The sequence below is a fragment of the Talpa occidentalis genome, unplaced genomic scaffold, assembly GCF_014898055.3.
Source record: "Talpa occidentalis isolate TD23 unplaced genomic scaffold, MPIMG_talOcc4v2.1 talOcc4.11, whole genome shotgun sequence".
In the NCBI taxonomy this organism is placed as follows: domain Eukaryota; kingdom Metazoa; phylum Chordata; class Mammalia; order Eulipotyphla; family Talpidae; genus Talpa; species Talpa occidentalis.
Genome location: NW_023601104.1, coordinates 75,504,167 through 75,517,749, shown reverse-complemented (window position 1 = coordinate 75,517,749; position 13,583 = coordinate 75,504,167). Strand labels below are relative to the sequence as shown.

Below are 13,583 nucleotides of genomic sequence, written 5' to 3'. Positions count from 1 at the left end.
CAGAAAATTACTTGCAATGCCATGTTAAATAAGAGGGGAAAAATTAGGATACCAAGAAGTAGGTACATATGACTCTCAATTGTGTTTAAATATTACATGTATTAAATGCATTTTTAAATACTGAAAAGAAATTCATAAACATGCCAGCAAAGGTTAGCTGTTTTAAATAAAGGGAAGACACATGATTTTTATTCTTTCTTTAGACTCATTTCTAGTAAGTATACATGACTTTCATATCAGAAAAAAAAAGATTTCTTTTATAATATTCCTGCCCTAACATAATTCATTTGAGATAGTAATTGTCAGTCTTAGGGAAAAGCTGCTGAAGACCAAGGCTGACCCAGAACAAAAAGATTTGAAATCTACAGAGTAACTCTCTCCTGAAAAGGAAGAGAAGTCTGGTGTGCCACACTCTAGCTTCTTCCAGCCTGGCTGCTGGCTCTGCTACTGGGCTTTGCAGGAAGCTCTACTCAAGAACAGATTCCTTCTCCACAGTAACCACACCCCCAGCTGTGTCTCCCACCTCTTAGAGGATTACAAGGTAAAAGAAAGAGCCCTAATCCTTTGTTTCAAATAAGTTTTTCTTGTAATGCTAACAAAAATGACTCAAAATTAGCTATGCAAATTTTGAAACACAAATCATTATTTTCAGTAACCACGTATAAATGACCCATATTTCTCAAGAATGAATATAAACCAAAATCTGAGTGCCATCTTGTGGTGAGTTTCACTATTACCTCGCCCGCCCATCCAGCCCCTAGCTCCCTGCAGCACTCCCATAGAGGCATATGCCCATAATAACCTACTACCTTGAATAGTACCTGGTACTATTTGTTTTCAAGGGTTTTTAGTTTAGATCCCAAAGGTGCCCAAATGAAGATAAGTGGGAATTAAGTAACATGGGAATAAAATGCAGATCATGCATGTGTGTTGTGTTGAGGGGCCAAGGGTAAGTTGTGGGTGTGGTAGATCCACACATACATACCAGTACCGCCATAAGGCAGGGACCTGTAGGATAAATATCTCCTGGGAATATTTATTGATTTGATTAAATTATGAAGAAAAAAAATTTTACATTTACAATTAGTGAACTTTGTGCTTAGAAGTTTTATTGATCAAGGTTAGAGCAACTATCACTAACTTGGGCACAATTCCAAAACAGAGCTCTTTTTGGATTATGGCCATAAAATTTCTCTAAACTTGTTAAGATCTTGAAAAGTAGAAAGTTTTCCTAATACTTTAGAAAAAACACCAGTCACTAATAAGTTGATTTTACACTGAAAGTGGTGTCCTCCTCTTTTGAAAGGCGGGACACCACTACTTGGAACATCTAAATGTATTCATTAATTTCAATGGACTAGGCATGAGAGGAGATGGAGAAATCCTCACATTACAATTGATCAAATGGCTCTGGGATAGAATTAAGCATTTAAAAGAGGTCAGTATTGCAACTGTGATGGAACACAGAACACTGAAGGGACCTGATACTGATTCTGAGAAAAGATAACCTTCCTCTTGAAAGGGCTTAAGCTAAAAATCTTGCAGTTCTGGGCAGGAGGATCCCAACGAACAGACAACAAACAGCATGAAGGGAGAAGCTGAGCAAATTATTGTTATTTTGGGAGATGGTGCTTACTTAGGCTTTCTCTGCCCCACCCAGGTTGAAGGTCTATTTCCAGAAAAGGGCCCTCCTGTTAGGACTTTAAGGTGCAAACTTATGGCAGGAAGTTGTTGCTTTGGTCCCGGACCTGTAAAGGAGAGCATTTTCAAGCATGTGAAATACATTGAAGTGACCCAGATGGGAAGAATCCCAATTAGGTGAGTTGTGAAGAAGCCATTAGCCAAAATTAATCTGACTGCTTGTTCACCTCTCCAACCTCAAGAAGCAATTTTTTCCCCCTCCTAAGCTGAAGGGATTGAAATACTCGACTGCTCCTGTTTAAAATAAGCCAACATACTGAAGAGGAAAGAAATGTATTAAAAACCTGAATCTTGACAAATCAATTCAGGAAGAACCCTTCATTTGTTGTCTGCACAGGGAAAGCAAATAACAAGGCTCCCGCTGTCCACAAAATTTAAGAGGGAGGGAGGGAAAAGAATTCTCTCCTTGCCCAAATAAAACTCAAAATCATAAGCTCCCTTTAAAACAGTAATAGCCTTGCTCCACCAGAAGAATCTTGGGATCAGTATGGGTTAGTACTCAGTCTTGTCACCCTGGCTTCGACAATTAACAAGATTATTTAAATGGAGAAAAGACTTTTATCTTGGCTCCAGCTTCCCAGCTGTCCTAACCTGGGAGGGAAGCTGCGATCATGACAGCTTGATGGGAAGGTCTTCCCCATATTTCCGGAGGAGCTTCTGATGGTTATGGTCCACTGACCATTGCTGAGGCAGGTACTTGGGCTGCATGGAGTCCAGGAAGTGCTGACGCCAAAGGCTTTCCAGGTACATGAGGGAGCGCAGCCCACCATGTGTGTGGCACTGCACCACCTTGAGCCCATGAGGAATGTAGTTTTCATTGGAGATCCTGTCAAGACACAAAGTACAAAGGGTCTGAGGGAAATCGCACAGGAGGGTATCACAGGTGGCTCCAATGGTACTGGCCCAGGGGCTTCCACAGGGATACATGGAGAAGTTGTTAAGACTCTTAAAAGGTTGGTTAAGTTTTTAGAACATCTTTCCCATATCTGCCCCTTTTAAAAAAGTTTGGACATACTGCACACAATCCAAGGTTCTGAGCTACACTTATGGGAAAGCCATTAAGCTCAGCCCTTACTAGAGGGGCCCCTACTGTCAGGCTGATAGTGGGTGAAAAATGTTGGCCTTTTATTTACATTAGAGTTACTCAGTGACCAGCTCACTCTTGTTTTAAGTTACTCGTTCTGAACCATTGTAAGGGCAGGAAGGACACAGTGCAAGTTTTCTGCTTCTGCTTCTTTCTCGGCTTCTGCTGGTGTGCCCGTGATGCCGCCCTTAAAAGCCCAGTCTTAGCCCAGGTGAGTCCCATGTACATATGCCCACACCCTACTCCAGGTGCCCGCCATCAGGCATGCATTCAGGACCACAGGGTTCCATCATCTATCCTAATGGCGGGAGGGCAGAAAAGCCTGATACTTTTTACCTTACCCTACAACCATATACTCAATATATCAGCCCACATGTTCCTGTTTCTTGAAACAATGCAATACCTGAGTGTAAAAATGCAGGAAGGTAGATTTCTTTAGTGCTTTCTTTCTCATAAAAAGAATGCCAAACTGCATCCATGAAAAATGCTTCAGTCACCATGAAATGCTACAATGGTTGCTCACACGTGTAGCTGATGCTGTTTAATGAGAAAAGGAATCCTGCCTCCTTCCTAACTAAGCAAAGAACACTTAAACACTTTTGTGATACTGTAATAGTGTAATCCCCATAAAAAGGGAAGGACTGGGGTTCCCTGGTGTAGGGCAAAGAAAATATCAGGCTTTTCTGCCCTTCCGCCATCAGGATAGATGATGGATCCTTGTCCTGAATGCATGCCTGATGGCGGGCACCTGGAATAGGGTGTGGGCATAGGTAGATGGGATTCAGCTGAGCTAAGACTGTGCTTTTTAAGGGCGGCGTCACGGGGACGCCAGCAGCAGCAGTAGAAGCCAAAGCAGAAGCCGAAAGAGAAGCCGAGAAGCAGCAGAACGAACGCTAGAGAGCCCAGATAGAGTGAAGACTTGCTGGGGGCTGGGAGGCCTGCCAGCCTCCCAGACACCCAGCCAGCACCCCTGCCTGCCATATGCCTGGTGAACCCCAATAAAAAACCTGCAAAACTACTGAGGACTCTGACTCCTCCTTTACCCGGTCTGCATGGGATCAGAAAACCTGCACTGTGGCCAGTCCTGCCCTTACACCTGGCCTACCTAAGGAAGGGTGGAGAGCAGTGAGGGGAAGTTAAAGATAAAATCAGGCCATTTGCAGCAATGTGGATGGATCTAGAAGGGATTATGCTCAGTGAAATAAGCCAGAAGGAAAAAGAAAAATATTGGATGGTCTCACTTATAGCAGGAATATAGGGGAACCGAATAAGACATCAGTGTAAAAAAATAACAGTACAAAACAGAACAAAGCAAAAACAGACAATTATAAATCAGAGACATCCTGCAGGGGAGGAGGAGGGAGAGGGATCAGAGGGAGGGAGGGAGGAGCACAGGGGACTGAGGTGATGGTGCACGGGTGCATTGGGGAAGGAAACTATGAGGACTACACCTGAGGGGGTGGGGGGAAGCAAATATTGTTTAAAAATGAACAATGATGTAAAAAAAATTTTAAGATTAATAAAAAGAAATAAAAATGAAAAAAAGAAATTAACAAAAAGGACTTGGGACAGAAGACTGGAAGAGGACTTGGAGAAGGAACATGGAGCAGAGACGTGAAGAAGCAGCCGAGCTTGCTTCTTGGCCTTGGCCTTGTACCAGGGACTTGGCGGGGCATGGAAAGAGACACTTGGAAGAGACATGGTGAGAGACCTGTGGGGAAGGTGAGTGACATTGGCAGCCTTATATTGACTTGTATTTTGATTTTGCTCTTTTTCCTTCTAGACTTCCCTGACCCCTTCTGCCCCTTTCCTAAGATTCCCCACCAGAAGGTACCTCAGACTTGTGGCAAGCTTTTGGCCTCAGAGGCCCTACTTTGGGCCAAGCCTGTTTGGCGGGGCATTTTCCATGGGGAGATGGGTAATTGGGTGCTCTATTGGGAAACTATATTCTTTCTCTTCTCTTCTCTCTATTGCACACTAGTTCTATTAAAGTTCTTTTCTATTGAAGGTCTTATGCACTAAGAGTATTGTAGGGTAAAGAAAATGTCAGGCTTTTCTGCCCTCCTGCCATCAGGATAGATGATGGATCCTTGTCCTGAATGCATGCCTGACAGCGGGCACCTGGAATAGGGTGTGGGCAGAGGTAGATGGGATTCACCTGGGCTAAGACTGGGCTTTTAAGGGCGGCGTCACGGGGACGCCAGCAGCAGCAGAAGCCCAGCAGAAGCCGAAAGAGAAGCCGAGAGAGAAGCAAAGAAGCAGAAGCAGAAGCAGAGATCACCGGAGAGCCCAGATAGAGTGAAGATTTGCTGGGGGCTGGGAGGACTGCCAACCTCCCGGCCCCCCAGCACCCCTGCCTGCCATATGCCTGGTGAACCCCAATAAAAGACCTGCAAAAAACCATGGAGGACTCCGACTCCTCCTTTACCCGGTCTGCATGGGATCAGAAAACCTGCACTGTGGTCCAGTCCTGCCCCTACAAGTATGTTTGGCTTTATGTGGTAGATGGCAGAACCCATTTAGAGCAGGTAGGTTTGGGGGGGTCCCGGGTAACCCCTTAGTCCGCCTGCTAGTAATATCAAATAATGTTCTTGCTGCCTGTGAATAAGGACTACTTCTCTCAGGAAATGTCCTTGACCTGAGGAAACCATTCCTCTCCCTGCATCCACACCCCACTCTAAATCTTCCCCCAAGACCTCCACCAACCTAGCAGTGCTAGCACCCTCTGGGTATTTGCAGATTTTTGTTATTTAGCTCAAGTATACTAATTTGCTTATCTTTCCTGAAACAGCTGTTGTCAGTCCTAGAACCAAGCCCAGCACCCTTCTATCCAAGTGGACAAGATGAATTTGTAAGAAAGGTCTGTGGCTGAAAGGGGAAATTTAGCTGTTTTAGGAAACACATTTGGGAATTGGTTAAAGAAGCCAGTGTCATTAATTTCTAATATGACTTTGGCAAGTTACTTAGCTTTAATCTCAGGGAAGCTAGTATAAAACTTGAAAAATAACATCTGTTCTACATCCTTGCACTATAGTTATAAGGCTAAAATTCACTAATTTTTTTAAACTTTGAAATGTTTTTAAAATGCAAGATAAAATGTTAGCAGTACCAACAAGAAATTTAAATTTTACCTCAGGATTGTAATAAATAATTAAGGCAATTTATGTAAAGGCTATTCATTTGGTTAAATGGATTAGGGTGTCTAAATATATGATCAATAAATAAGTTATAATTAGGTTTTTGGCTTGCTGATGGCAAAAAGAATGGGCAACCAGCATCACTATCAGAGTTTCAAACTTCTGAGTTCAATTATTTCAACCCCTAACTTTATTTTAAAAAGTGACCATTGGGAAGCAAACTATAGCAGGTAGCCTAGAGTTTTAATCATTTGAGCCCTGTGCCCCTCATTACTCAGGACCACAAACTTCTCCTTTGGGAACACTGAATAAAGTCACATGAATTCGACTATGTACTCATGGGGAAGGGGGTAGAAGGCAAGGAAGGAAAAAGAGAAAAGTAATTTAAATAGTAACAGCAATTCAGGCCAGCATTCCATTCAGTGGGTCAATCCCCTGGAGTGCAGGTGAGATAGGAAATATGAATCCATTGGCCTCAATTCCCAGAGTTGGAAAAGAGACACAAACCACACATACTGTACCACCTGGGCAACTTCAGTGATTTATGGGGTTTGTTTTTTTTTTTTTTTTTTTTGAGTGCTATTTTCATCTTAAGTTTGACTTTAAGATTTACTTCTACATAGACTATATAAGGTACAATTCTACTGCATTTGAGCCCTCTTGCTAATCATGAAAATGACTGGACATATGAATATGACTGTATAGGGTTAGGATAAGACAAAAGTCTCCTATGGAAAGGAAATTCAAATTGGTCATTCTATCCCACCCCCAAGGTATCTGATGCCATTAGATACTTCATGGGATAAACATGAGGCTATGCACTGCACCTAAATGGCTATTGCTCTCTTCCTGACAAGCATTCTCACTAAGTAATCAGGGCTAATGTCACGGGGTTATTCCTCAGTCCCTTTTCTGATGAATACTATAAACTGTACCTGGTCTCTAGGCTGGCAGCCTCCCGAAGCATCTCATCTGTGACTGTGTCCGTGTTATAAAACTCTCTGAGTGATTGCAACAGCTCCTTCTTTCGATCAGCAGGCAGGCTCTCAGCATTGAGCAGGGCCCTGGCCCCGGAACGCACCTGCCGGCGCTCAGGATCTTCTAAGAGACGCAAGCCCTCCTCAGAGCCAATGGGTGCCTGGAACTCCTTGGCCAATTGCTGCTTCAAATGGTTGTCATAGTAGTTAGAGATGGCATGGCAGGAAGTGCAGAGCAGCAGCACATCGTGGGAGTTATGGTCCTTCATCTCGATGGGGAAGTGCTTCCGGTATTCATGTGGAATCACATTCTTCCTGAACAAACCCATCCAGGAGGTAATGCTCATTAGCATATGACACAGAACATGCATAGAGGTAGCAGGCAGGCTACTAGGATTTGGCAATGGGCCTAGACATGACTGAGAAACCTTGGGCACCACAATTCAGCAGAGATTACATAAAGGTAATAATGCTACCTACTCCATTATTGACCCACCTGCCTAACTGTGCCTAAAGGTCCTCTCTCCTTGCAGTACAGATCACCTGCTACCAGGCTTCAGTGGAAGGCCAAGGGTAGGGAGAAGGCAATAACATCCTTTGAGAAGATTGTGCTTCCAGAAGGAAAAATGTCAGAGGGAAAAAAAAAAAAAGACAGTCTAATGGTCTTTAATATCTGGAAAATAATCACTCAAAGAAAATTGTAAGTAACCTATACTCTTGAAATTTTTGAAGTCTGGTGCCCTGAAAAAGTCAATTTCCTTCATCTGAGGAATCCCTTATTCTGAGATGATGTCTTTGATTCATCAAAATCCATCATTGTTTTCTAATGAGAACTAATCTTTCAGAAAAAACTCCTGACAACCACAACTACTTATCTCACTGCAAGGAGGGAAAGGAGGAAACTGAGTTATTCCACAGAATCCAGGGAGACAGTCCAGATGCCTTGGGTACCTGGATGCAGTAGGCATATTCACTTTCATTCTGTAAGGACCATGATGAGAAATACACTTCCCAAACTATTCCAGAGGGTGCCTTCAGATCATCGGAAATTTCATGAACAGTAAGCACCAAGGCTCAGAAAGCTGTGAGTCACTCAGGGAGGATTAGAAGGACAAAGAAAGACAGCTTCTGAAGGGACATGTTTCTGGTTCTTCATGAGCAAAAGGAAACCACTCTCTTTATAGTAAACTATTACTGAGAAGAGTATTGCATTCCAGATACAAAGAACTGGGCTTAGGAGGGGGCAAAAGCCATTATCACAAGGCCAGGCAGAGTTTTGAAACTGAAGCTGTTGGGAAAAACTGGGATATCCCCTAGGGAAAAATCTCTTAGCCAAAGTAAGCAGATTCAACTAAGCCCCTGAGGGCTCTGCATGTGGCTACAAAGGCAATTTCTGTCATATGCAGACAATCAGGACAGCCCAACCTCACACTCACCGAATGTAGGAGTCTTTCTTGCCACACACTACACACAGGTTCTCTTTTACCATCAAATAATAGTCTCCTGGAGATTCAGGTCTTCCGGCAGGTTCAAAATGTAGCTTGACCACAAAGGGCTCTTCACTCACCAGCTCTTAGAGAAAAGAAGTGTTAGTGCTTATCCACCTCTTCCCAAGGAAGAAGTACCACCTTAATTGCTCTGCTCTGACTTAGCAGAGATGACTATTTCGACTGTGAATATCAGCCCCACTTGTCTCAAGTTCTGTCTGCCTCCTACCTTTCCCTCCCTCCCCCTTATGTCCCACACCTGCCAGCATCCACAAGCACCTCTTTATAGCTCAAACATGACAGTTGAATCTCAAACCTCCAATGCCTTTGTCCAGATACCACTGAGCTTTTCTTCGATCACAAGTGCAGAGGGGCTGTCCATCAGGAGCATGGAGAAAGCAGTTGTCATAGAGGGGTGATTTTCTGCAGGGAAGAGAGAGAGCGAAATCTAAAACTAGAGGCTTAACTGTTGCAAGGCAGTAGTTGCCTTTCCATGTTCTCTTTTGAATGACCCAATATATTTCAACAGGACGTCAAACACTACATTTATGACACAAACAAACAAAAAACAGACAAGAAACTATGTTTATTCCTCCATCTGCAGTGGGCTTGGAAACAACCAAACCTGAATTGTTTATACTTCCAGTTTTTATACTTATGAATTGACACATTAGGGGGTGAGTTGGGTAGTGTTTCTACAGCTCTGTTATGAAAGCAAATAGGAACAGCACCAAGAAAATGCTCTACAGAGTAATCACTGGATTAAATAAAGTAAATTAAAGAACTTTAAGCTAAAGTAATGATGGCCATGTGGATTTATTTCTGGTTTATATGCAATATTTGCTTCAATATGATTATCGAATTCTAAAGGCACGTTGCTATGGGGACCAAACTTTCATTCCAAAATATTTATTAGTTATCTTTTTCTAATAGAGGAATAAATTGTACGGGAAAATTTTCATTGGCCAGAAAATAACACTGGCTTAGAGCTGGATGACATTTTAAGTAGTCAAATCAGATGCATTTCTCCTAAAAAGTATGAGGCACTTCATGTTATTCATTTTCACAGCTAGCAAGGTAGTAGTAGTTATATTCTCATTTATAACTGGAGAAGTTATAGGTCTGAATTCACATCAGGGTCAGTTAGATTAAGCTCTCATTTCCACCCCAACTGTCAAATAAAAAAAAAAAAAAGGATAAAAGAAGGGGAAAAGGAGAAAACTACACAAATAAAGCCAAAGAGAACTCCAAATGGTCTTGAAGGAAAGAAAAAATAAAATTAACCCCTGGAGAGGCTTTCCTTGCTTCCCACACAAGCCTCCCCAGAAGTAAGGTGAGGCATCATGCCTTTTGCTGGCGGCTGAGTCACTGACTCTTTAGTAGACAAGGAACAATTCAGTTACCTGGCAGAATAGCCCACTCCCAGTGGCTTTCTTTTATGTTTTCTGGGGTCTCTCCCTTGGTGGCTGCCTGACATCATTCCATCATTCTTAGACTTCTTATTTCTTAACTTTTGCTGAGATTCTGTTGCTTCCCCTTTATCCTCTTCTCCCAATCTGCTAATTCTTTTGCTTCGGAATGGAACGTCAACTACATCCTGGCATTTCTCCAACACTTTCCTCCAGCCAACGTGGTTACTGTTTTCTTCTAGAGTTGAATTCCTAGAGAAAGGGTATCCAAGAAGATGGAGAAAGAGAGCCACTGAAATCTGGGCATCCCTGGCAGCATAAATTACCTGAAGAGAAAAGTCATAGATCAGTGGAAACTGGAAGGCAAACCAGAGAGATAGACTTCAAAGTCAATTACAAAGACAGACAACTTTTCAGATTTTTAAAAAAATTTCTTTTTTCAAAAAATTATACATACAAGAACTGGGGTGTAGGCCAGAGGTGTGGGGGGTGGGGAGAGGATTCACCAGAGACAGAGTGGGGAGAACAGGCAGATCTACTGAAATACACTGCTGAGGGGAGCAGTGGGTGAGACAGGAGAGGTCTGCTGCGCCATGTGGGTTAGCTTGCTGGTGGGGGGATGGGACTCAAACTATGGTGACTGGCGATAGCTTGATAGCACTGTATCTTTAACCAGTGCCACCAGGGAGCCCCCAACTTTCAGATTCTAATTCAAAAGGTACAATCACCTAGGCACCATGTACTTCTTTTTTTTATTTATTTTTATTTAAATTTTATTTTTATATTCCCCATACAATTACAACCCCCTTATTTTTACCCCAAGCCCTCCTTTCCCCACCCCCCACCCCCCATAGAGTGTCTCTGGTTCATAGTTGTTTGTTGATTTTGATATTTTCTTTCTTATAGTTATTCTTTGTCCTGGTCCCTTATTTAAGTTTTCTAGATTCCTACTATGAGTGAGACCATCCGGTATTTTTCTTTTTCTTTCTGGCTTATTTCGCTGAGCATGATCCCTTCCAGCACCATCCATGTTGCTGCAAACTGCATGTGTTTATCTTTTTTGAATGCTGAGTAATATTCCATGGTGTATATGTACCACATCTTCTTGATCCAGTCATCTATTTTTGGGCATATGGGTTGTTTCCAAAGCTTAGCTATTGTAAATAGTGCTGCTATAAACATAGGGGTGCAGGTGCTCTTTGGAATTGATGTTTCTGTGTCCTTTGGGTAAATACCTAGGAGTGGAATTGCTGGATCATATGGAAGCTCTATGTTTAGTAGTTCAAGAAATCTCCACACAGCTCTCCATAGTGGTTGGACCAGTTTGCACTCCCACCAACAGTGCAGGAGAGTTCCTTTTTCTCCACAACCTTGCCAATAATTTGTTGTTGCTAGTTTTTTTAATATGTGCCATTCTCACTGGTGTAAGATGGTATCTCATTATCATGTACTTCTTAAAGGCTTTTTATTAAAAACTTTATAGAATTTCAAACTATCCAAAGATAAATAGGATAGTGTAATGAATCCTCATGAAATCACAGCCTCCCTTGTCTATGTTTTCACTAAAAACATGACAACTCTAAATATTTGAAAATCCTCACCTTAAATCAGTGACTTTTATTCTGTCTACTACCAAACCTGTTGATGAGATTTTTCTCAAGTTTGGAATAGGTAGTAACTACAGATCTGGCAACCGATACATGAAATTCACTTTGGGGATAGGAATCATGTAGAACCGCTGAAACCAAGCTCCATTAAGATACCTATATGACTGTCAATCAGAAGTTACCTACCAAATCTATTAATGAGATATTAAAAACAAATAGATTTCAAACACAGGCTTCAAATCAAAAGTTGTAAGCGTCCATTTCTGTAATTTAATAATGATAAGCAATACTCCCACCCAACATAGGCAAGCTGGTCATAAATAAAAGTAGTCAAAATTATAAAAATATCTTTTCCTGACAATGGGTATAAGGACTTTAAAATTCTTTTAATTTATATTTGCTAACCAAGCCTTCCAAACAATACTATTAGTTAGGCTTTTTAATGTTTTTAGAATAAAATAAGTTTGGGTAAAAATTTCCACGCAGACCCAACAATCCACACATCTATCAACAAGCTGTTTTCCACAGAAAAGGCTTGAATGTGAAGAATACACAGTGATTTTTAACAAACTGTTTTCAAATGATAAGGAAACCAAGGCACTTTCAATATATTTGATGTTGAAACAACTGGATGTTCAGATGCAAAAGTATGAAAATGGGCCCAACCTTATATCACACACAAAAATCAACTCAAAAGTGGACATAAGCCTAAATCTTAGAGCCAAAACATAAGAGTCTTAGAAGAAAACAAGAATAAATTGGGTTAGACAATGATTTCTTAAAGGTGATATCAAAAGCATGAGCAATAAAAGAAAAAATAGGTAACTGGATCTATCACAACTAAAAACTTTTTTTTTAAAGATTTATTTATTTATTTATACAAGCACTGGGTACAGTCAGAAGAGCGGGAGGGTGAGAGAATTCACCAGAGCCAGAGCGGGGAGCAGAGCAGGCAGAAGGACCGAAGTACACTGCTGAGGGGAGCAGCGGGCGGCAGGAGAGGTCTGCGCGCCATGTGGGACCCTCCTCCCGTGGCCGGGGAGCAGCTGGGGATCGAACCGGCCCTGCAGAGGCTTCAGGCAGCTTCGCAACCCAGCGCTTAACCACTGCGCCACCGGGGAGGCCCTCACAACTAAAAACTTTTGTGCTTCAAACAGCTTTAAGTAAATAATAGCCTGCAGCACTGCAAGAAAATATTTATAAATTATACATCTGATAAGGGAAATATATCCAGAATATACAAGGAAATCTTAAAACTCAACAATATGGGGACAAACACAAAATTAAAATATGATCAAATGATTTGACCAGGTATTTCTCCAAAGGAGATATACAAATAGCCAGTATTATATGAATATATATTTAGCATCATTCATCACTACGGAAATGTAAATCAGAAGCACAATGAAATATCACCTTACACCAGTGAGAATGACATATATTAAAAAAACTACCAACAACAAATGTTGGAGAGGATGCGGAGAAAAAAGAACTCCTCTACACTGCTGGTGGGAATGCAAACTGGTCCAATCACTATGGAAAGTTCTGTGGAGATTCCTCAAACTACTAAAAATGGAGCTACCATATGGCCCAGTAATTTCACTCCTAGGACTCTACCCAAAGGATGCAAAATCACTAATTCAAAAGGAGATCTGTACCCCTATGTTTATTGCAGCACTACTTTTAATAGGTAAGGTCTGGAAACAACTCAAATGCCCAAAAATAGATGACTAGATCAAGAAGATGTGGTATACTACACAATGGAATACTACTCAGCAATCAAAAAAGATAAACTCATACCATTTGCAGCAACATGGATGGAGCTGGAAGGGATTATACTCAGTGAAATAAGTCAGAAGGAAAAAGAAAAATATTGTATGTTTTCACTTATAGGAGGAATATAGGAAACCAAAATAAGGGATCAGGGAAAAAATAGTAACAATAAAAAAAATTAACAGGCAACTATAAATCAGAGACGTTCTGTCAGGGAGTGGGAGGGAGAGGGATTAAAGCAGGGGAGGGAAGAGCACAAAGGACTACAGCGATGGTGTACAGGTGAATTGGTGGTAGGAACCCTACGGGGACTATACCTGAGGAGAAAGCAAACATTGTACAAAAATGAACAATGATGTAAAATATATATAAATTATAAGTGTTGGTAAGAATAAGTGTTGGTAATTA

General features: G+C 41.6%; 1 protein-coding gene across 7 annotated transcripts in view; it reads right to left on the bottom strand.

The window, feature by feature from the left end:
* Positions 1-1,976: 1,976 nt before the first annotated feature.
* Positions 1,977-13,583, bottom strand: part of EXD2 (exonuclease 3'-5' domain containing 2) — a 63,478-nt gene continuing 51,871 nt past the window's right edge. For all 7 annotated transcript variants that reach the window (XM_037503565.2, XM_037503562.2, XM_037503564.2 and 4 more), the window contains 5 exons: positions 9,790-10,121; positions 8,703-8,809; positions 8,336-8,471; positions 6,858-7,214; positions 1,977-2,527 (listed from right to left, as the gene is read on the bottom strand). In XM_037503565.2, the coding sequence (XP_037359462.1) occupies positions 2,311-2,527; positions 6,858-7,214; positions 8,336-8,471; positions 8,703-8,809; positions 9,790-10,121 (1,149 nt within the window). In that variant the 3' untranslated portion in view covers positions 1,977-2,310. The remainder of the gene's footprint in view (positions 2,528-6,857; positions 7,215-8,335; positions 8,472-8,702; positions 8,810-9,789; positions 10,122-13,583) is intronic.